Source organism: Notechis scutatus, chromosome 1, assembly GCF_049901735.1.
Source record: "Notechis scutatus isolate UNSWTSFEM ecotype Mainland chromosome 1, rNotScu1.2, whole genome shotgun sequence".
Taxonomy (NCBI): domain Eukaryota; kingdom Metazoa; phylum Chordata; class Lepidosauria; order Squamata; family Elapidae; genus Notechis; species Notechis scutatus.
Genome location: NC_142009.1, coordinates 15,896,165 through 15,920,996, shown reverse-complemented (window position 1 = coordinate 15,920,996; position 24,832 = coordinate 15,896,165). Strand labels below are relative to the sequence as shown.

The 24,832-nt window shown below is 41.8% G+C and overlaps 1 protein-coding gene across 8 annotated transcripts in view; it reads left to right on the top strand.

Annotated features, from left to right (window-relative positions):
* AUTS2 (activator of transcription and developmental regulator AUTS2) overlaps positions 1-24,832 on the top strand; it is a 1,004,882-nt gene that overhangs the window by 908,520 nt on the left and 71,530 nt on the right. For all 8 annotated transcript variants that reach the window (XM_087957493.1, XM_026672356.2, XM_087957503.1 and 5 more), the window contains one exon: positions 4,494-4,542. In XM_087957493.1, coding sequence (XP_087813619.1) covers positions 4,494-4,542 — 49 coding nt within the window. The remainder of the gene's footprint in view (positions 1-4,493; positions 4,543-24,832) is intronic.

Sequence of the window (24,832 nt, the reverse complement as noted above, 5' to 3'; positions counted from 1 at the left end):
CTATATATGCATGTGGGTCATTTTTGTTACCAGCTCTGTTGGGTTCCCAAGTCCGATGACCTCAGGCAGGTGGAGTAGTAGCACCAACAGGCAGCCTAATCCATTGGTATCTGTGAAGAAAGGGAGGCGGGGGGGTCACTGCCTCTTTGCTCCCCCTCCGTGAAATAAATCCTCCCAGGTTTCTCTAGATTGGAGATGGATGGAAAAAGCAGCTGGGCTGTTTTTCCACCTCTGTCTTCCCCAGTTCCGTCTTGATGGGGCGAGAGCCAGGCTAAAAAGCCACAGAGAGAGCCTTGATGCAAATCCATCTCCCAGCTCATAATTACGGCTTGGGTGATCTTTCTCTCCCCCTCTTCCTCCTACACCTTCATTTAGGTGGCTTAGTGGGTTGGATCCCACTTGCTTTAAAAAAAACCAACCAAAAACCAAAACCCTTTCATGTCAGGGCAGAGTTGATGTTTTTGCAAGTGCTTGGCCTCGGCATATGCCAAGAAAACAAAAGCGCCAACCTTTTCTGTCTGGACAGGAAATAGATATACTCTACTAACAAACACAACCTCCCCCCCCCCCACCTTCCAATCCCACAAATAGACATTTTGCCTTTATGGCAGTACATTCCTTGATGGAAGAGAAGAAGGGGGGAAAGGGAAAAAAAAAATCACTGATGTGTCTCGGCCAGAGAGGTTTGCTGACATTTAACATCTGAAGCCAAAGCAGTCCATAGCCTGGAAGGCTGAAAGGGAGGCAGGGAGAGAGTAGCGTGGTGTGTGTGTGTGTGTGTGTGAGTGAGTGAGTGTGTGTGACAGATACAGTACTTCCTTCTCCCCTCCCTTTGCTTATTTGCACCTTATTTTATATGGTGCAAATAATTTTTTATGCTTATTTGCAGCTTATTTGCTTATTTGTTTTTCTCCCTGGAAGTCATGAGAGTTTAGCTTTGGTCGAAAATGATTGAGGCTCAATGGGGGACACTGTCTCCATTTCCCCCCCCCACTTCCTTCCTGCCTTCCTTTTCCTGTCTCAAAAATCTTGCTCATCGGATTTTAATTCTCATGCATATTTTACCTATGTAATCATACGCATTTTACTCGTCAGATTCTAGCATCCAGGTTTGCGTGTGCAGATTTGCACGTGGGAACCTCCTTCCCTCCCCACCCGCCCTTCAGTGTGAAAAGTGGCAAGAGGTCAAGAGGAGATTCACAAAATGGATGCACCCATCGCTTCCCCCCTTTCAGAAAAATGACACACACCCCTTTTAGCCATGCCGGGATTAGTCCTAAATCCTGATAGAAATTACCCCATTCCTTCAAAATGGGACAGTACCTGGAATTCTGCCTCTCTCTTAATCCACAAGATGATAAAAGTTTATTCATTCCTGCTAATAAACTCCCATTTCTGGCTGTGTTTTGTTCTACAGTTCGGTCACATTTTTCATGCGTTAATTTTTTTTGTTTAAATAGTGGAAAACATCCTTGAGTAATTATTGACTTCAAATCCTGGATGGAAGTCAAACAAATTCAATCCAGAAAAAAAGAGTGATCTTCACATCTCTTGTTTGACTGACATCAGAAAGTTTATTTGTAAAGGGGATGGTCAGAGACCCTCCTCTTTGGTTTTGATGGACAGTTAGGTCAGATTTAGTTTCTCATTTACCTCAGGTGGTTTCTTATCCGTTTTCTGTGTCCTACACGGAATGTCTTCCTTGATAGCCAGCAGATGCTACGGTCCTGCATTTAATCCTGGACTAAATACACCTCAGTTTTTACTTAGCCAACATCCCCAACAATTTTTATACGGCATATTTTCCGAGAGCAATCATCATATTCTTTCAATTTTGGCAGCTTCTTCTCCTTTTAAATATTCGTACCAAATTGTGAGGAAACCTGGCTTTTCTCTTTGTTTCATATATGACAGTTGAAGGAGGTTTGAGCTGCATGTGTTTGGTATACAGTATCTCAGTATGAAATTAATTCCGTCTTTCTTTTACAAACAGTGGGATTATGTGTACACTTCCATGGCATGTGTAAAATTATGTTGTGAGAGAATGAACATATTTGGAGAGAGAGTGACAGAGAGACAGACAGAGAGAGGAGGGGAATGTTTCAACTCTATTTTCAAAGCTATTATTTTGTGTTATATTTTGGCTTGTATCTTGAGGTTGCAAAAGCCAGGAGGAATCTGTTGAAGCCAAAGAAAGAAGATGACTCGCCCAATTATCTGGGACACCCATGTCTTCAATCTTCCCAGTTTAGTTTATATCCTGCATTTGCTTGGCTGTTTGACTACCATGATGAATCTGTTGGCAGATAATGCTAGCAGTATTTACACAGTTGGTAATCAGGATTCCAAATGGATGATTCCTAAATGCCAAGAATAAATCTGAATTTCTGTCTTGCTTCCTTTAGAATGATACCTCTTCAACGTCTAATAAATAAAACCCTCATACTTTTCATTTGGCTTCTGAAGTAATCAAGCTGGAAATACTTCTCTCTGAATCCACTGGAATTTACTTTTGAGCAAAGATACAATGGATCAGCCACAAAATTGCTTTATGTTTGCGAGCGTGTTTGTATGCACGCAGGCGTGTGTTCTGCCATGGGCTTCCGTGTGGTGTGTTAATCTATTTTTAATTCAGTTGTTTGAAGATAGGTTTGGGTATAGCTTACTTGCTTCTCTGAAGTTCTGGTTGGTTTTCTATGCATAGATTTTTTTAAAAATTAGATATATATTTCCTTAACAATGAGCCTGGATGCTAGGCCAAGCTGGACATTTTCCCCGCTTCATGAATGTAGGTGAGTGACAAATCTCAGCGCAGCTCTTGTTACGATTTTTGAAATTCCACAAGAAAATACAACGGTGACAGTTGAACTTCTCAAAGCTATATCCGCACAGTGTGCTATCCGGTATATTTCATTGTTTGTACTAGTACATAAGTCTCATGGGTGAGGTGAGGAATGTTTGACTGAAATTACTAGAATGGTTCATCACATAAGAACCACAACCTACCTACTGAATCCATTTTGTAGGAGGCCACGGAATGCAATTCTCTACGCTTTTACTTAATGGCTTGCAGTGGGATTGGAGTGAAGGAAACACGCTTAAAGAAAAGGGAAAGGAAGAAATACAACTGATTAATTGGAAGGAAAGACATTTGGGAACTTGATGGCCAAATGTTTATTGTGATCATGTTGGTTTTGTGCCTCTGAAGCAAACTCAAACCTCTGACATTTGCATCTCTTCACATATAGTCCGCTTCTTCTTTTCATAGCAAAGTGCAAGATGTGATACAGGCTGAACGTTGGTATCTGTTCAGCTTCTCTGCATGTTAACTGATAGGGTTTACCCTTTTAAAAATCTGATGTGTTACATTGGCTTCTCGGATTGGGTTGTGGGTTTGAAATATTGCCCCAAGAGTTTTAGGAGAAAAGATTGGAGTCAGATTTGTGAAGATAGGAGAAGGTTCATAATTAAGCTAATTAAGGAACATCTTGTAATAGCTGTAGAAGTCCTGTCTGATCTGTTTTATTTTCAGTTTGGCCCAAGGAAGAAAGAGGTTATCTTAGGTAGGGTTCTCTGAAATAAATGTAAATAATAATAAAATTTGAGACAGCAGGCAAGGGGGGAGGTTTCTGGTGTGCTATGGTTCATGGGGTCGCGAAGAAGTGTCGTTCACAACTTAGCAACTGAACAACAACCAAATTGAAGGAAAAGGACTGGTATTTGCTGAGATGGGTGTGAAATTGAAATAGTGGCTGTGATCTATGACTTTTGGTATGGTCCAACCTTATATAGTGGAAAAAATGTTCACACTCATGGAGGCTGTGAAAAGTCTATTATTTTTATTGTGATGTTTTAAGAAGAGACAGAGGAAGAAGGTGGCTTGAAAGAAGCCTGCAGATTTGGATGCTTGTAAAATAGGGATACCATCAAGTCCAAAATGGTTGAGTTGAATCTGAGCTGTGAAGAAATTTCCTGCAGTTTACTAAGCGAGATCATTGTGCACCCAGATAATTCAATATATATGCTTACATGAGGTCTGGTTGGAATATAAACTACTATTTCTGTCCTGAAGCTCCTTTGGAGTTTGATGCATGATCAATGACCAACGTCTATAAGGTGCTAATCATTTAAATATGAAAGAATGATAAGGAAAACCACACAAAAGCATTTCTACACAATTTCTTCCCCTCTTTGAGTGGGAAGTAAAAAACACAACATTGCTTTATGTACAGATAACGGGATATTCCTGCACAGCTAAATAGCACCATCTTCTGGGCAACAAATATTTAAACATCATAGATGTTCGTCTTTTGTTTCCTATCACACATCTCTGCTTTCGGTCCTTCCCAGATCTTTTTCTGACTATGACTTTAAAAAAACCCACGATATTTTCTGGTCTGTATATTCCATGAAGCAATCAACACTTGTTATTTGTTCTGCTCCATAATTGGCTTCAGAGTTTAACATATTTTTATTTATTTTTATTATTTTAGGCCTCGGATGCCAGCTCAGAAAAGTTGTTCAATACAGTCACAAACAAAGGTAAGTTTACACACTTCCTTCTTCAGTTCTGTTTATTGTGCTACCTCTGTTACATCTTACAATTTTCATAAATCCTGTCTTTGTCACTGGACAGTTGCTTCATTTTTTTTAGGCTACTGTTTGTATTTTGAAACTCAGGGAAGAAAAACCCTGGTTAAAAAGGAGAAAAAAAATCATTAAATATTATTCAGTGATATCTGATTTGATAGGAGGAAATTAATCAAAGTAGCCATTTTGGGAAATGTTTAACTGTGGCTATTTTCCATCTGGTTGCCCGATGGGTACAGATTTAAGAAGAACTAATTTGTATGTTAGCCAGTTACTGTTAAATGCCATTTAGGGTTCATGTCATGAGGATTATGTATGGAATCCTGTCTATGGGAGCTGCTTTTAAAAAGTCAATTTAAAAAAAATGTGACAATTCACTGTAACATACGATTAGTTTCATTAATTCCTCTCAGGCTGCCATAAATGTGGGTGTGTGGTTAATGGCCATAACAAGAGGGTGTAGCTGGGTTTGCAGCAATGAATTAATAGAAGTTATTTTGAGTGTACTGCTGTATAATGGGATTTTCTGCATGTGTGTCTGGATGTATTCAGCAAGTACAGATAGTCCTTGACTTAGAACCATTCATTTAGTGGTCGTTTGAAGTTACAACTCAAAAAACTTGACGACCGTCACAGCAACTCCACAATCAAGTGATCAAAATTTGGGCAGTTGGTAACCAGCTTGTATTTAAGAGGGTTGCAGCATCCTGAAGTCACGTGTTTGTCATTTCTGATCTTCCCTGCCAGCTTCTGACCAGCGAAGTAAATGGGGAGAAAGCCAAACCCATTTAACCATGATTCATGTAACTGCAGTAATTTGCTTAATAATTATGGCCAAAAAAAAAAAAAAGATTGAAAAATTGGGAATGATTCACTGTACAACTGCTTTGCTTAGCAACTGAAATTCTGGTCGTAATTCAAGGACTACCTGTATTTGAGATGGAAAGTGGAGAATATCTCTGTCGAAGACGGGGAATTTTAAAGATTTAGAATCGGGTTACTGTATCTTTATTTAATCTTCCTTTTCTATCTCTTCTGTTTCACTGAGCTTCTGGTATTAAGTTGCTGTTTGGTTAAGCAGAGTATTTATAGAAAAACTTGGCATCTTATGAGGTCCAAAGACAGTTTCTAGGTGGGATTGATTAGTGACTGAAAGCCTGAGAAGAATTCAGACTTAGTGTTTAGCCTCTCTAATTGAAAAAAAAAGGGTGAGCCATGAACTTACTTTGAAGGCCGTCTCTGGCACTGTCTTTAAAGTCTAAATGGGACTTTAAGTTCTTGGCAGTATTTCACCAAAAATGAATCAACTGAATAAACAAAAATGCCATTCTGATTTATAGTGTTTAAAAAAAGGTCCAAATACTTTTGAATTAAAGTGAACGTCTAGTTGGAGCTCAATATCCATGAAATTTGCAAGGATCTAGCAGAAGTGGTTGGTCACTGTCTTTTTTGGGGGGATGAGTTTTCAAGTTCTTGGTCCAGCCTACAATTCTGGAATTTTTTGGTTAACTCCCTGTCAAGAACTAATAATTCTTAATTATCTCCTTCCTAAAAACCTGAAAAGATAAGGAAAAACAGGGGGAATTGAAGCCCAGAATAATGTCAAATGCAGGTGCTAGAAGTTGGCAATAATCTGTTTGATAGTATCAATAATTATTGGCATTCAAAAATAAGCAAGACCTCCTGAAGACCAAGAATGACAAGTTCTTGCACTGTTTTTCTTTATCTGGGCATCTCTTAGGAAGAATTATGAGGAATAAGCAACTCTTCTGGGTGAGATTCAGCTTGGCTTTTTGGTAAAATGTAGATAATTAAGGACTAATAATTAGGACCTATTTTATTCTATTTTGCATTGATCAGATTCCTGGGCCTCAAAATACCCAACATAACAGAGTAACAGAATAACAGAGTTGCAAGGAACCTTCAATGTTTTCTAACCAATCCTCCTGCTCAAATAGGAGGCCCTACACCATTCCGGACATATGGCTGTTCATTCTCTTCTAAAAAACCTTCAGTGTTGGAGCATCCACAACTTCTGGAGACAAGCTGTTCCACTGATTAATTGTTCTAACTGTCGGGATATTTCTTCTTAGTTTTAAGTTGCATCTCTCTTTGACAGGTTTCCACCTTTGACCCCTTGTCCTACCTCAGATACTTTGGAACAGGGGTCTCCAACCTTAGCAACTTTCAGACTTGTGGACTTCAACTCCCAGAATTCCTCAGCTTTGCTGGCTGAGGAATTCTGGGAGTTGAAGTCCACAAGTCTGAAAGTTGCTAAGGTTGGAGACCCCTGCTTTGGAGAATAGGTTATTCGTCTCCTTTTTGTGACAGCCACTCAAATATTGGAAGACCGCTATTATGTCATCCCTAGTCATGATAGACATACTTTTTTTTACATGGGTCATGTGATTCATGTAGAAAAGGGGCAGGGTTTCAATTATAAAGTTGTGGCTGCCATCTTTACTTTTTTTTAAACTTCATTTTGCAGATGACTCTGTTCTACCTTGAAGAGGAAGTTAAACTCCCTAGCTTAATTGGCCCCTTTTAAATTTAAGTTTCTGTGTTCAAATAACAAGGTGAACAAGACCAGATTACGATCTAGCAAATGCTAAGCTTCATTAGCATTGATGTTGGTTTGATGTTTTGTATGTGGGTGTGTGTTTTTTGTTCTGTTGCATGAACCCAACCTGTCTAGCTGTTCATGTTTTGCAACCTGGACAACTTCCAGTATGGACTTCAGTTTCCAGAATTCTCACCAATGGTCCCGATCGGAGAATTCTGAGTGTTCAAATCCAAATTTCAGGAATTATCCAGGAAGCATTCTGAGGCTAATGTGTGATTTGTGTATCGTGCAAACCAAGAACATGAATTAATCCAGTAACTGGAGAAGGTGTGTTGTCTAGGTAATTTGGGAATAACATACAATTTGAATTCCAGTTGAATTTAATTAAGGTTTAATTCAATACAGTTGCTTTATTAGTCCTCCAGTATTTGACAATTTCCCTCTTCTGTCTTCTTAACTATTTGGGGAACAACTATTTGAAAAATTTTGGACCACTTTGTGGCCACAAGTAATGAACTTTGGGCACAAGTATCTCTAATTTTTTTATTAGATTTATACCCCACTTTTCTTTCCAGTATGTATGACAGTATACAGAACATTCTTTTGCTTTCCCTAATAACTAGCACCCTAAATGTTCCTGAAAGAAAGTCATTTTTTTCCTTAGTGTGTTTGAGTCATTCTTGACCTCTAGCAACTATATAGACAAGTCTTGGCAAGATTTTCCTAAGACTGAGAGAGAGGGATTGACTCAAAGTCACCTAGCTGGTTTCAGTGCCTAGGGCAGGATTAGATTAGATTAGTCTCTTGATTCCCTAGCTTGGTGCCTTCAGCCATTATACCAAACTTTCTTAAGACTAACTGACCTTAAGTCACCCAGAGAACTTTTGTGATTGAGGAGGGATTTGAACTCAAATCTCCCTGATGCCAGTTCAACATTTCATCCCTGATGCCAGTTCAACATTTTATAGGAAACAGAGCATCTTACATACTGCTTTGAAGTATATAAATTTTACACTAAGTATATAAGTCTTTAAAGAAGTACATTTTATATACTTATATACTTTTATATACTTACCTTTATATACTTACCTACTCTTTATATACTTAGGTTAAATGAATTAGTGGTTGTTGTGATTCTTAATTGCCTTTCTTTCAAAGATTCATTAGTTACTTGGATATTTTCCATTAACATGTGCTGGAATCTGCTTCCCAGTTTCTAAAAAGTTTTTAGAACTTGACAAAAGAGACTTCTGTAGATGGCTAGTGATTTCCTCAAAATTAATAACAGTGACATAATTATTGTAGGAGTTTCTGGATATGAGGATTTGTGAGCTGGCTGTTATATTCTCAGTCTTCAGAACATGAGTTTGTATCTGTGGTTTAGCAGTGGGGATATCTGGTTCGGTTTCTTGCCTCTTATTCTCCAAATTATGGAATATGGAAGATCTACCACATTGGCACTCATCTGCCATAAGAGCTAAGATTTGAAAAACAGAGCTTCTCTTAGGTCATTAGCAATTATATGTGGCTATCTGAGAACTGAATAAGCTTGCAGGCCTGAAGTTCATGTAGAGCGGGGGGATCAAACTCAATTTCATTGAGGGCCGCATCAGGGCTGTGGTTGATGGTGGGGGGACCGGGGGCAGGGCCGACTGGGTGGGCATGGACAGCTTGACGTCACTCCTCAAACTGCCGGCATGCTTCCTCTTTCCATTGAGTAGGCCGGGCCGAAGCCACACTGGCCCAATGTTTCCTCTTCACATTGGGTAGACTGGGCCGAAGCGATGTGGGCTGGCCCCTTATATTTTCCAGGACGACCCTGTGGGCCGGATCCAACCACATCACAGGCCACATCTGGCCCACGGGCCTTGAGTTAACACCCCTGATATAGAGGTAGTCCTTGATTTAATGACTGTTCGAAGTTATGACAACATTGAAAAAAATGACTCACAACAGGCCTTATCCTTATGACTGTCTCAGCATCCCCACAATCATCCGGTCCAAATTTGAGCGCTTGGCTATGTTTTTATAAAAGTTGCAATGTACCAGGGTCGTGATACCATTATTGGCGACCTTTCTAGCCAACTTCTGACAAGCAAAGTCCACAAGGGAAGCCAGATTTGCTTAATTGTGATTTGCAACTGCAGTGATTCACTTAACAATCATGGCAAAAATGGTCATAAAATCACCACCTTGTTTAACAACGAAAATTTGGTCCCAGCTGTGTGCATACATTGAGGACTATATGTATGGTAATTGTCTTCACACTTGAGTTAACACCCCTGATATAGAGGTAGTCCTTGATTTAATGACTGTTCGAAGTTATGACAACATTGAAAAAAATGACTCACAACAGGCCTTATCCTTATGACTGTCTCAGCATCCCCACAATCATCCGGTCCAAATTTGAGCGCTTGGCTATGTTTTTATAAAAGTTGCAATGTACCAGGGTCGTGATACCATTATTGGCGACCTTTCTAGCCAACTTCTGACAAGCAAAGTCCACAAGGGAAGCCAGATTTGCTTAATTGTGATTTGCAACTGCAGTGATTCACTTAACAATCATGGCAAAAATGGTCATAAAATCACCACCTTGTTTAACAACGAAAATTTGGTCCCAGTTGTGTGCATACATTGAGGACTATATGTATGGTAATTGTCTTCACATGCAGTGCTCAAGCACATAAACTACCGTATGTTATAGCATATATTATGTCCATGCTAAGTGAGTGCCTGAACAAGGACAAACAATTGCACATTTTGGACTTACCTACATCAATGCTTCCAAAACTTTTCCCTTCATTACCCAAAATTGCTTCCCTAAAAGTCTTATCAAACTTTGAGGACTGTCCATAACCCCCTTCCTTCAGTAGTGTCATAACTCTGAATGGACACCAAACAAATAGCCTTAACCTGAGGACCAGCTCTGTTATAAAAACTGGATCACTGATTGAATTTTATGACACTTCAACAAACTACCGATGGATTTTTGTCGTAATGGAAATACTTGGGAAGATTTTTGAGGATATTTTTTAGTACACCTGGCAATCTTTTAAGTCAATTTGAAGGTCTCTGTTGTGGTGGGTACTTTTACCCAATTTTGGATAATTTATCTAGGTTTGGAAAGTAGTGTCCTTAGGACAGCAGGGACCAATTCCATGGAGAGAGGTTTTTCCATGGACCAGAGAGGGCATGGTTTTGCATGCTGACTGCATCTCGGGGATGGAGCTTTGCTTGTTTGTGCAACCCAGTTTCTGGCATGCTGTGGCCAGGTACTGGTCCACAGACCGGTGCTCTGACCTAGGCTTCCCAAGATCATGAAGCAGACTCCTTGTCCCAATAAAACCCCTTTTATTTAGGTTAAAGGGAATTACTTTCCAGCAAAGTCCCAGCAAACAATCTTTCATGAGATTTCACAACTACAGACCTTTATCAGACTTGGAGAGTTGCCAGGCTGATGTCTTCCAAATGCCATGCTGTAGCAGCAATTCCTTGACAAGCAGTCAGGAACAGATCTTCACTCTAATGAATTGAACTAATTGTCTCCTGCAAGCACTGCTCCCCTTTTGTTCCTCTTTATTCCCTATGGGAGGGGCCATTCACTGTCCACCTGAGCCTTTACTCCTGAGTAGACCCTTGTTCCTTAACTGTTCCCTTCTCCTGGCAGCTCTGCGCATACGCACACTGGGAACAGGCTCCAGCTGTTCTTCTTCCCCACTGATCTCCGACTCCAAAGGCAGCTGACAACTGTCAGACGGCCCTGGCCTCATCTCTGCCTCTGCGCAGAATACTCGTCAGAACCTTCCCCAGACTCCAGGACTGGGCCATGTTCCTCCACAACCTCCTCACTGTCCAAGTCTACTGCCAGCTCCACTGACTGCTGGCGGGCCATGACAACTGGGGATTGGGGACCCCTGTCCTAGAGTGTATTTATTTGTTTTGGATAATATGGCCATCCACCTCACAACTGTGATTCGGGACAGTATACAAGGATGAAAACAGTAACTATAAACAATGAGTCATGATGTACAAGATAAACAAGTCATCCAAAACCTAGAAACCACAGCAAAAGAAACAGACAGGTCTTCAGAGCTTTGTGAAAAGCCAACAGGGTTGCAAATCATCAAGATCTTCATGGGACCAAAGACAGCTGATGAGCTGATTGCATTAACAGAGGGATACAATCGAGATCAAGTGAGGTACTAATATCACTCTATAAAGCCTTAGTAAGACCACACCTAGAATACTGCATTCAGTTTTGGTCACCACATTATAAAAAAGATGTTGAGACTCTAGAAAAAGTGCAGAGAAGAGCAACCAGGATGATTAGGGGACTGAAGACTAAGGCATATGAAGAACAGTTAAGGAACTGGACTTGGCTAGTCTAGTAAAGAGAAGGACCAGGGGAGACATGATAGCAGTGTTTCGGCAGAATCTCATCTGCCATCATCAGGCTCCTGTATTGTGTTTGTCTATATGTTCCTCTTGGCTTCTACGTGCTCACTAAGAAAGGATTTTTTGAAATAACCATCAGAGCTTTAGTATTTCCTATATTATTATGAACACGTTCTGATGCTAAGGAGTTCTACTCTCCTTCCCCACCTGAAAAGAAAGCTGTTCCAAATGCAAAACACAAGCAGAGGAGAGGAGTTTCAGTTTTAGTTTCACGGCAGCAAACAGCTTTAGCACAGAACAATTGAGATAAGCCATGCCCAGGCTCCTTGCTGTCTCCTTCTTCCTCACCCAACAAATACTGTTTCAGTTTCCAAACAACCCTCAATTCTCTCACACACTGACAGGATGTTAGCCAGATGAATACCAAAGAATGCTGGTAGGCAGAGGCAGATTTCCCCCATTTATTTTCCTTCCCAAAAACTAAGCCTGACCACATAGTTTCGTAGCGAAGCAGAGGTATCGAGCTAGTAAGTCTATATGACAAAAACGTTTTTAAAAATGCAGCCCTAAAGCTGTGTTTCTCAACTTAGGGACCCTCCGGATGTATGGATTTCAATTCACAGTATTCTTATCAATGGCCATTCCTAAGAATTCTGGGAGTTGAAATCTACACATCTGAACTTGTCCAGTAGGGAAACATTTTTCTGAAGTTGTAAGCTACACCAAAGTTGTCAGGCAAATTGTAATTGTGATGTGATGGGAAAGGAAGGGGGGAAATGTTAGATGGACAAGGAGTCTGATAGTATCTCTTTTAATTAATTAAATTTGAACCATAATTCAAACCAACAGGAGAGCATGCTTTTTCTGTTATGTTATATTACAAGACCATTGAGTTGTAGGTCATCCAATCCAATACCACCTTTAGTGCAGAATCCAGTCTCACAGATAATCATCCAATCTCTGTTTGAAGCCTTCCAGGGAAAAAAATATTTCCCGCTTTGTGAGTCAGCTGTTCCTGTGGCTAAAAGCACATTGATTTATTCATTTTTATGTCTGTGTTTGTTTAATTTATATATAAGCTGCCCAACTCTGGATGGCATACCACATGAAACAATTGAAAAAAATAATACAGAGGCCATGCAAAACAAACATTTTACTGCTTTATTGGTCGCACTGTAAATTGCTTTTTGTAAATGTCTTTTTCAGTACGAGGTAAATGCAATCCCATCAAATAAACAATTGTTTTTATTGCCTCACAGTTACTCATGCCTTGGTCATGTCCTGTTTGGGTTACTGCAGTGTGCTGTACATGAGGTTGCCCTTGAAGACTACCCAGAAACTTCACCTGGTCCAGAATACAATAGCATACACAGTAATGTAAAATCTAACACAGTAAAATCTAACGCTTAGATTTGACCTTTTGCTGGGCAAATGGCACTGCCTTCCAGTTTCTTTAAAGATGGAACTCAATATGTTATCTTCCCCTTTAAAACTCTAAATGGCACAAGGCCAGGCTATTCAAGAAAAGATTTGGACCACCATTTGCCTGGGATGATATAAGGTTTCCTGCCATGGGCAAGCGGTTGGATTATAAGACCGCCATGGTTCCTTCCAAACCTACGAGTTTATGATTCTATTTGTGGGACCATCTACCCATCCTACAGATGTGTGTGTGTGTGTGTGTGTGTGTATGTGAAGCTTCTATTTTTCAGTGCAGATTCAGGCAGCAGATTGCAGAAAGGTAGATCTGGGAGTGAAGCTGTGATTCTGCAAGCAGCTCAATCTGCTTGCCTGCTTTGCCTGATTTTGGATAAAAGTTGTTCTTTTTAAAAAAATAAAAAAGCTTGATACTTCTGCTTCGCTACGAAACTATGTGGTCAGGCTTAGTTTTTGGGGAGGAAAATAAAGGGGGGGGGAATCTGCCTCTGCCTACCAGCATTCTTTGGTATTCATCTGGCTAACATCCTGTCAGTGTGTGAGAGAATTGAGGGTTGTGTGTGTGTAAAGGTTGCATTCTAGCCCCTTCCCTTAAATATTGCCATCTGATGGAAGCTAGGAACTATGCCTTTTCCATGGTAGTCCCTGTCCTATGGAACATCTTGCTCCTTGAAATTTGCCATCTTTTTAGCCTGTTAAGCTTTGAAGACCTCCTCCCAAGCTCTGGGATAAGAGACTCTATGACTTGGTGCCAGGTTTTTGTTGTTTTCAATGGGTTTAGTTCAGGGATGGGATCCAACCAGTATAACTACCGGTTCTATCGCTCTCCGTCGTGCACGCATGCAATTTACGACCTGCTGAGCTGCCTGGGCAGCTGAGCAGCGCTGAGCGCGGGTGCGCAGTGGTTGAAAAAGCCCTTTTTTCCTGCTTTTTCAACCGCAGCTGTGTCACGCAAAGCAGCTGTGGTTGAAAAAGCAGGAAATAAAGGTCAGGTAAGAGCCCGGGCGGGCGGGTGGTCCAAAACAGCAGCAAACATAAAACCGGTTCTATGTATGCTGTCTGTCTGCTGCTTTTCAGAACTATGGTTCTACAGAGGTGGACAGAACTGGTAGAATCCCACCCCTGGTTTAGTTTTACAGTTTTATTGTGATTTTTATGTTGCTTCGAGGGATGCGGTGGCTCAGTGGCTAAGACACTGAGCTTCTCGATCAGAAAGGTCAGCAGTTTGATGGTTCGAGTCCCTAGCGCTGTTTAATGGAGTGAGCTCCCGTTACTTCTCCCAGCTTCTTCCAACCTAGCAGTTCGAAAGCATGTAAAAATGCAAGTAGAAAAATAGGGATCATTTTGGTGGGAAGGCAACAGCATTTCGTTTGCCTTCGATGTTTAGTTATGCCGGCCACATGACCACAGAGACGTCTTCGGACAGCGCTGGCTCTTCGGCTTTGTAACGGAGATGAGCACCGCCCCCTAGAGCCAGAAACGACTAGCACGTATGTGCGAGGAGCACCTTTACCTGATGTTGCTTCAGTTGGGAGTGGCCCAGAGTTAGTAATAAGTTGGGCAGCTCTATAAATATTTTAAATAAAGTAATTCCTCTACGTCTCTATGGCCCTTAAAACCATGTGTGTGCACGGAGGAGGTTACGGAGGAGGTTGTTACAAGCATGAAAACTGCAGGGGCATCATTGTTTCATTAGGAGCAGCCACACAATCACATTACTGGTAATTCTCAACTTACAAACAGTTCATTTAGTAACCGTTTGGTGTTACAGCAGCACTGAAAAAAGTGACTTAGGACCATTTTTCACAGTTATGACCTTTGCAACATCCCCATGCTCATGCAATCAAAATTCAGATGCATGGCATCTGGTTCATGTTTATGACAGTTGCAGTGTCCCAAGAGGTGCATGTAATCCTTTTTTGTGACTTTCCAAAAAGCAAAGTCAATGGGGAAGCCAGATTCACTTAACAACCATGTTACTAACTTATCAACTGCAGTGATTCATTTAACAACAGTGGCAAGAAATGTTGTAAAGCGGGGGCAAAACCCACTTTACAAATGCCTCGCTTTACAACAGAAATTTTGGGCTCAAGTATTCCTTAGGGGTTGGCCTGGATCCTTAACATGGGCTTTCTGAATTTATAAAATCATTTGTCTTTGGAAATACAGTTCACCCTAGGTGGATAAAAATGCAGCAGGTGGTGAAAATGTTTGTAGTGGTTTCGAGAAAGAGCAGGGGAGACGTGATAGCAGAGTTCCAATATTTGAGGGGATGTCACAGAGAGGAATAGTCAAGCTATTCTCCAAGGCACCTGAAGGCCAGACGTGGAATAATGGATGGAAAATGAACAAGGAGAGATTCAACCTGGAAATAAGGGGAAAAAATTCTGACAATGAGAACAATCAACCAATGGAACAGAAGTTGCCTTCAGAAGTTGTGGGAGCTTCATGACTGGAGGTTTTCAAGAAGAGACTGGACTGCCATCTGTCACAAATGGTGTAGGGTCTCCTGCTTGGGTGGGGGGGTTGGACTAGATGGCTGTTAATCTGTTAAATAAAGATCATGGACCTGCTATAAAATTTCCAGAGGGAAATCAAGGATTGATTGATTCAGTCAAGGAGAGAAGCAACCTAGAACTAAGAACTTTCCTGACAGTGAGAACAATTAACCAGTGGAAATTTTGCCTTCAGAAGTTTTGGGTGCTCTATCAACTGGAGACTTTTAAAATGAGACTGGACAGTCATTGGTCTAGAATAGAATAGAGACTCCTACTCAATTATTGGATTAGATGACCTCCAGGATCCCTTCCAACTCTGTTATTCTGTGTTTTGTGTTCTAATTCTGGATCAGTTCCTCTTTCTCAGCCCCAAATCCATTGGTTAAGACATTGGCCTGGGATCAGGCCAATGCTGCTTTTGGATAGACCATCTTCCCATGTCTTTCCTACCATTTTTCCCCCCTTTCTCCCTCATTTCTGAAATAGATTCAAGATCTATGTGAAGCTTGCTCATTAGTCCTTTAAGCCCTTGGGAATTGCACCGCTTCTTCCCAGAAGCCTTTGATGTATATTGGATTATATCTATTTTTAATTGTGATAGTAGACCACAGACTCTGCTTTACGCATTAGCATCTCTTTGAAGTTCCCAACTGTGGGATTTCCCTCTCTCTCCTTTATTGCTGGTTTTTTTTTTAAATTAATTTATTCTTTTTTTTTAAAGTGGGTGTGGAAACAGAAATGCTAAAGTGGCATTCTTCTCTTGATGGACACTAATACATTTCTCCTTATGTTGAGGTCAAAATCGGGTAAGGCATAGTGGGGGTGGGGGAAACAGATACACGGGGTGAAGTCACATAGCCACCCTCTATCTAGGGGGGCAAAGGTTTCTTTGGGAAGCTGAGTTGACAAGCCTTTCATCTTTTCAAGGAGATCAAATTGACATGGGAGCCAATCTGGAGATCCAAGATTCCTGACAAGGGGTTTGTGGACAAAAGAGAAGAAGGTCTTTAGATACAGCTGATGGATAGATGCTGATGAATTGAAAGTAGACATCTCTGCTTTTCTGGCCCCTTTTCCTTTTTTTCTTTTTCTTTTTTCTTTTCTTTACCAAAACACGGCTTCCAACCTTCTTCGTTTGTTTACTTACTTGGTTTGATTGGTGGCATCCATTTGGTTGTGAATAGCCTTCCCCTGACAGGGACCTCTTTCTTCTCTTTGGCTGCAGGGTTTCTTTCCCATGAAAAGCTTAAGGGCCTATTTTGTGTTGCCAAAAGTCAACAGAGAGTTTTCTTTCCCCTTTGCTTGAGAAGCTGTTGGGCACATAAGTGGTTGTTTTGTTTTGTTGTTGAAGTCCATGGCGGATCTGCCTCCTTCTGCCCCCTAATTTCCATCCCAATGGGCTGAGGGTTTTTCCCCTGCCCTCCTGAGAATCTTGGGGCCATATGGTAATTTCAGAGGTGACTATGAATAGCTAGCTAAGGATCAGCCTGGCACTCAGGTGCTTCAAAAGCTAAGTAGACTGTTGTTAGAAGACTGCTGTTTTCTAGTGGGGAAAAAAAAAGGACTTAGACTAGAATAAAATAACTTAGAAGGGAAAGAGGGCTGCTGGAAAGGATTGAAATACCTGCTGCTTAATATCAGATGACAAATCTATGTGGATATTGGCAATTGTCTCCAGGAAGTCCAGAACAATAGAAGATTCAATGAGTCTGTGCAATAAATGCATAGGGATTGCAGGCACCTTGGAGGTGTTCTAGTCCAACCCCCCTACTCACGGTGCAGGGGTCTTATACCATGCCAGTCAAATGGTTGTCTGGTCTGTTTTTGAAAACCTCCAGTGATGGAGCAGCTTCAATCTCAGGAGGCAAGTTTTTTCATTGATTGATTGCTCTCGCTGTCAGAAAATTTATCCTTACTTCTAGGTTGTATCTCTCTTTGACAAGCTTCCACCCATTTCTTGTCCTACCCTCAGGTGCCCTAGAGAATAAGTCATTCTCCTCTTCTTTGTGACAGCTCCTCAAATACTGGAAGACAGCTATCAACCCACCGACCCCCACAAATCCTTCTCTTCATTAGGCTAGACATACCGAAGTCCTTCAACTGTTCATCATATGATTTAGCCTCCAGACTAAATCTTCAGTGCAGGGTTGAACTGGGGAGTTCTTGCTTTCTGAGTGTCTTGTTTCCTTGCACATGTTTCATTACCAGACTGAGTAACCTCATCAGTGCTAATAAATAGAGTACAGTAGAGTAGAGTAGAACAGAACAGAACAGAGCAGAATAGAATTTTTTATTGGCCAAGTGTGATTGGACACACAAGGAATTTGTCTTTGGTGCAAATGCTCTCAGTATACATAAAAGAAAAGATAGATTCATCAAGAGTCAAGAATCATCAGGTACAACACTTAATGATAGTTATAGGGTACAATAAGCAATCAAATCATACTAGGAAACAGTCAATATAGATCGTAAGGATACAAGCGACAAAGTTACAGTCATACAGTCACAAATGGAGGGGATAGGTGATAAGAAGTGATGAGATTAATAGCAATAGTAGTGTAGATTTTGTAAATAGTTGGACAGTGTTGAGGGAATTATTCGTTTAGCAGAGTGATGACGTTCGGGGAAAAAAACTGTCCTTGTGTCTAGTTGTTCTGGTGTGCAGTGCCCTATAGTGTCGTTTTGAGGGAAGGAGTTGAACCAGTTTATGTCCGGGGTGTGAGGGGTCTGTAAATGTAAGGATTTGCTCCCATTAGCACTGATGATGCTACCTAGTCAGGTAATGAAACGTCTGCAAGCAAATAAACCATCTCAAAATATACCTAGGGCAACTCAGGTGAGAACGCTTCTTGGATTTTCTTTTCTTTTCTGCCATACCATCCTTCCATTTGCACCGCACATTTGCCATTCGTTGTGCTTTCTCTCCTTCTCGTTGTTTAAAGCAAGTCAGTTCAACTTCAGTATTCAGGGAGACTACACTCCAAGCTCTTCCTCTCTTTTGGTCTCTGCCTGATCACTTAAACAGATGTCTGCTTTGGAGGATGAAAGCTATGTCCCTCCAGGTGTTGCTAAGCCCTCCACCGTATGGCAGCTCTAAACAGCGTGAGTAGCAGAGGGAGACTGGGAATTTGCTGTTCAGCAACAGTTGGAAGGTCACTGGTTTCCCACCTCCAGTGAAAACCTACCGATATAGGACTGTGCTTTGCTCTGGTTTAATTTGTATTGCCTGCAGTCAGTGGTCTCCAACCAGGAGCCCACGGTGGCATTCCTCTCTAGTGATTGACTATGCCCGTGGATGAGAGTAAGCAGTCTTAAAACTCTTAGAAGAAATGAGTGGAGGATGCTGCCGAATTTTAGAAGGGTTTCTCTTCTGTCCAGCTGAGATGAGTAGAAGAAAACTGTCTCCGGGGGGCCCCTTGTCTTTTTGAATAGCTAACTTGAAAAGGGGCTCAGAGTAAGGATTTAGCCCTGTGTTTGACGATTTCTTCATTCCTATTTATGCTTGCTTTGGCTGTCTGGTCACATTTGGCTGCTTGTGATGGATATTCCCAAAGAAGCCCTGCTTGAATGTAATAAAGTTATAGTTAAACAAAAAACCCTGTTTCAAAAATAAAGAGTATTTGTACAGAATCAGATCCTCCCTGTTTGAGCATCTGATTCCAAAAGTGGCCAATTCAGTGCTTGTAGCTGGTTTTTGCAATGGTGCCTTGGATTGCTGTTTTCATCTTCAGTGGCATCTTTGGATATTGAACAGTTTCTTCTTCTTCTTCTTCTTCTTCTTCTTCTTCTTCTTCTTCTTCTTCTTCTTCTTCTTCTTCTTCTTCTTCTTCTTCTTCTTCTTCTTCTTCTTCTTCTTCTTCTTCTCTTCTCCTTCTCCTTCTCCTTCTCCTTCTCCTCTCCTCTTCTCCTTCTTTCTTTCTTTCTTCTTCTTCTTCTTCTTCTTCTTCTTCTTCTTCTTCTCCTCTCCTCCTCCTCCTCCTCCTCCCCCCCCCCTCCTCCTCCTCCTCCTCCTCCTCCTCCTCCCTCCTCCTCCTCCTCCTTCCTTCTCCTCTCCTCCTCCTCCTCCTTCCTCCTCTCCTTCTCCTTCTCCTTCCTCCTCCTCCTCCTCCTCCTCCCTCCTCCTTCTCCTTCTTCTTCTCTCCCCCTCCTCCTCCTCCTCCTCCTTCTTCTCTCTCTCCTCACTCTCCTCCTCCTGCTTTTTATCCTAAACTCTTCTAAGCACCTTTGTTGCTTTTCTCTGCACTTTCTAGAATCTCAACATCTTTTTTATATTGTGGCAACTATGATGATGATTCCAGTATTAAGCGTGTATCAAATTTAGCCAAAGTAATTTGCAATTCCTGAGATACCAGTGTCAAATCAACTATTAGTTTTAATCCAGTTATGTCTATTGCCTGAACTCTAGTCACAAATTCCACAATTACTATGCAGGTTTTCAGGAATCCACATTTTCCTATGGAAAGCTGGTACTTGTCAAATTCATGACATCCTTCCCTCCTCCCTGGAGTATAATTGAGTTCAAGTGTAGTGTATTGGGCCTAACTGAAATAAACACTTTTCAACTTTGCCGACAGTTAAGTGCAAGAAAAGCTCCTGCATTTTAAATGAGTAATTGGATAGTAGGCTCTTCAACTGACAGCTCCATTCTCTGTTGGCTGAAAAGTTCAATCTGTTGTGTTAATGCTGAAATTTCCTCTTGGTTAAAGGGGTTTCTGTTGGGGCTTTTTAATGTTTAGATGTATTTACAGAAATTGAGAAAAGAAGAAAATGGCAGTCACAGTTACATTTACATGTAAGACTTCTTGGCTTAACTTGACTAAGGGCTAACTGGAAGATAGGTTTGTGACCCAACTATACAAAGGCTATGTGTACTAAAAGGCTATGTATACCATAATTGTGGCATGGGCTACAAAGAATAATATACACTGCCATTTTACATAGAGGTGAAATTAGCTTTAATATTGACTATTTTACTATTAGGATTAACAGGGATTTTATGTAGCTACCTAGTACAGGTGGTCCTTGGCTTATGACCACAATTAAGCCCAAAACATCTGTTTCTAAGTAAGATAATTTATTAAGTGAATTTAGCTCCATTTTATGACTTTTCTTGCCATTGTTGTTCAGTGAATCATTGCAGTTGTTAAGTTAGTAACATGGTTATTAAGCGAATCTGGCTTCCGCCTTGACTTTGCTTTGTCAGAAGGTCGCAAAAGGGGATGACATGACCTTGGGACACTGCAACCGTCATAAATATGAGACAGTTTCCCATGGGGATGCTGCAATGATTATAAGTGTGAAAAACAACCATAAGTCACTTTTTTCAGTGCCACTGCAACTTCAAATGGTCACTAAGTGAAGTGTTATAAGTTGAGGACTACCTGTTTTTTGTGTGCTTGGCAACTGACCTGCATTTATGGCTGTTTGCTGCATCCTGTGGTCACATGTCCTCCATTTATGACATTGTTACTGGGAATTGGCACTTGCTTCCAGTTTCTGGAAAAAACTGGCCCAGAGCAAGCAATGGATTCACTTAATGACCATGGTGTCCGCTCAACAACTCTGGCGCATGCTTTACGACCCTGCAAAAAAAAAGATTATAAAATCGGCTCAGTCACAGGATGACCTGTTTTATAACCCTTATGACTTACGACCATAATTACGACCTTTCCTGGACCAACGGTCCCTACTCACAGTCACTCATGCCCAAGTCACTTCCCGTCTTGACTGTCGCAACACTCTCTACATGGGGCTGTCCTTGAAGAGCACCCAGAAGCTCCAGTTGGTGCAAAATGCAGCGTCCTGCATGGTTTTGTGCAGACCCTGCAGTGCACATGTGTCACCTCTCCTGCAGGAGCTGCATTGGTTGCCGATTTGCTTCCGGGTGCAATTCAAGGTGCTGGTTGTCACCTTTAAAGCCCTTCATGGCTTGGGACCAGGTTATCCGAGGGACCGTCTCTTTCTTGCCAGTCACATCTACCTGACCCAACAGAGTGGGGAGGCAGGGAATGTTGCGGATCCCGTCCCTAAGGGAGATATACCTGATGGGACCCAGAAGAAGGGCCTTCTCCGTGGTGGCTCCCTCTCTCTGGAACATCATCCCTGCAGAGATCAGAATGGCCCCCTCTCTAATACTCTTCTGGAAGGCACTGAAGACCTGGTTCTGCCAGTGGGCCTGGGGAACCCAGGGCGGGATGGAGCCCATCCAATGGCTAGTGTGATCTGCTGGTGGTTTTACATTGTGTAAGCCGCCTCGAGTTGCCACGGGTGAATAGGCAGCAATATTAATTAAATAAATAAATAAATAAATAATTGCCCGGCTCAATTGCCGTCATAAGTCGAGGACCACCTGTGTTATCCTACAGATGCTGACATTTAAGGAATAAAGTGATTGGCTCCTTCTAATCTATTTTGTTATCAAATCACAGCCCTTTCTTATCAGTATTCCAGTGAAGGTCATATTGGAAAAGTGATCGCAGGCCTATGGCTGAACTTCATGCCAATCTGGCCTTGGTAGGTGGCTGGAATGGGAGACTAGCATCTGATGTTTTCTTTTCCAAAGCGTGGGAAGGAAAATTGGGCCAGGTTTGACGTATGATTGACTGAAAGCCTCGAGGAGAATATCATGGCTGAGTGGCAGAGCGCCTGGGTTGCTTGCAGAAGTCCTCCTTCTGTCTCCAGATCGGGCTTGACTTGAAGTCAGCGTTGGCAACGTGGAGTTAAAACGGCCCATTGATTTGACTCAGTATGAAGCATGTTCACAAATGCGTCAGATGGACCTCACAACGCAGCAAATGGCGGATGCCTCCATCTGTCTCACAAAAGCTTTCTTTCAGCCAGAGTTTCACAGCCAGGCATCCATTATGAACTTCCTTCTCTTCTTTGCTTTAACCGACCATCTCCTTTCTCCACTGAGTTTCCATTGTTTTTGGAAAAGGGCCAGTTCAAGCCCCTCTACATACCCAACCCCTCCTTCCCTCAAAATCCCTCGGGAATTGCCAGATGGACTCACAACAAGAGTTTCGTTGGCAACGTCTTTGTACCTTCAAAGAGAGAGAGAGAGAGAGAGAGACCTAGATTTGTTGGCCTTTTGAGAACTGTGAAGGCTGCTGGGATGGGAGAAACTTGAGAGCTCTGAGGTAGAGCTTTTACGATGCCAAAATACCCTTGGAGCTGCAGCTGAGCCTCGACACTTTAGCAACGGGCACTGTTGTAAAAAAAAAAAAGGTCAATGGAAAACCTGGAATCCTTAGCCAAATATACTACCAGTCGGGACTTGTAAGAATTACTGCTGGTTGCAAATGTTCAGGTGGTATGAGACAGGGAGCTGTTTTCTTTTGTATGTAACTCGAGATGTACTGCCTTGAGGCAGTGGTGGGAAGCTGAAGCTTTGTGAAGGCCAAAGAAACCTTAATTATCACGAAGGTCACATACTGAGGCCTTCTACACTCAGGCTTAGACAGGTGGTTGGTGTACAAAATAGCCTAGCTCCATCTCTGATTCTAAGGAAAGGCACAGTGGTCGGATTCAAAAAATTTTTTTGCTACCGGTTCTGAGGGCGTGGCTTGGTGGGCATGATGTGGCTTGATGGGCATGGCAGGGGAAGGTTACTGCAAAATCCCCATTCCCTACTCACCCCACTAACCTGCTTTCCACCTCCCTTCTCCTGTGCAGGGCAACAAAAGAAGACCCAGCTGATTAGCTGGGACTCGGGAGGCAGAGAAGAGATGGGGGCGGGGCCAGTCAGATGTGGTATTTGCTGGTTCTCTGCACTACTCAAACTTTCCGCTACTGGTTCTCCAGAACTGGTCAGAACCTGCTGAATACCACCTCTGGGCAGGGGTGTCAAACTGAAGGCCGGATCCAGCCCACGGGGTGCTTAGATCTGGCCCACGGGGCCGCCTTGGAAATAGCAAAGGGGGTGCTTTGCCCTGTTTTATGACCTTCCTTGCAATGATTGAATCGTTGCAATTTTTATGTTAGTTAAGAGCTGCAGTGGTGCTCAGTGGTTAGAATGCAATATTGCAGGCTAACTCTGCCCACTGTCAGGGATTTGATCCGGACTGGCTCAAGGTTGACTCAGCCTTCCATCCTTTCGAGGTCAATAAAATGAGGATCCAGATTGTTGGGAAGCAATAGGATGATTCTGTAAACCACTTAGAGAGGGCTGTGAAGCACTGTGAAGTGGTATGTAAGTCTAAGATGGTGCTACTGCTAGTAACCTGGTTGTTAAGTGAATCTGGCTTCCCCATTGACTTTGCTTGCCAGAAGGTCTCAAAAGGTGATCAACGTTACCCAGGACACGCAACCATCATAATAACTATGAGTCAGTTGCCAATTTTTTGCTGGCTGGAGAATTCTGGGAGTTGAAGTCCACAAGTCTTAAAGTTGCCAAGTTTGGGGACCCCTGGTATACGTAAAGGAAAAAAAATACATTCATCAAGAATCATAAGATATAACACTTAGTGATAGTCATAGGTTACTAATAAGTAATCAAATCATACTAGGAAACAAAACAATATAAATTGTAAAGATACAAGCAACACGGTTATAGTAATAAGTGGGAAGAGATAGGTAATAGGAAGGATGAGAAGAAGAATAGTAATACAGTTTTACTATGCAGTTTGACAGTGTTGTGGTGTGCAGTGCCCTATAGCGTCGTTTTGAGGGTAGAAATTAAAACAATTTATATCCAGGATGTGAGGGGTCTGTAGGTATTTTCACATTTACAAAAGAGATCTAGTTCTCTTAGCCCTCCTATCCCTTGACAATAGTCCCGAATTCCCTTCTTCTTATTACTTTTAGTACAGAAAAATACTCTTTTTTGTGTTAAAATGACCTCAATACAAAGGACAGCAACTAACTTGGATATTTTAATTAGGAAGACCTTATTTGCATTAATCCTTAACACCTTCCTCTCATTATTTGAAGGTATGTATAGGTTAGCCCACTCCTTCCTAAAATTTAACCTTTATCGTTTTAAAATGCAGTTATACTGTTGGTCAGGATCCAAATACTGCCCAGGCAAGAAGGACTTTGGACTTCTATTTCCTAAGTAGCAATTTTCTCACTCCCAACTCCATGCCACAACTCAGACTGCTTTGGAAATGAAGAGTGCAGTCAGATGTTGAGCTACTAAACAGTGAACAAGGGGAGGGGGAGAAGTCTGCTGTCAGTGAAGCTGTCAAAAAGTCTACCTGGAGGACTTGAGCTGAGTGGCAGAGAACCTGCTTTGAATACTGAAGACCCCCAAAGTTCAAATCAAGGCACCTCCAGGTAAGTTATGGAACATCACGGAGAGCTACCACAAAGCTAATCAACACAGACAGTTCTGTGCTCAAAAGTCCAC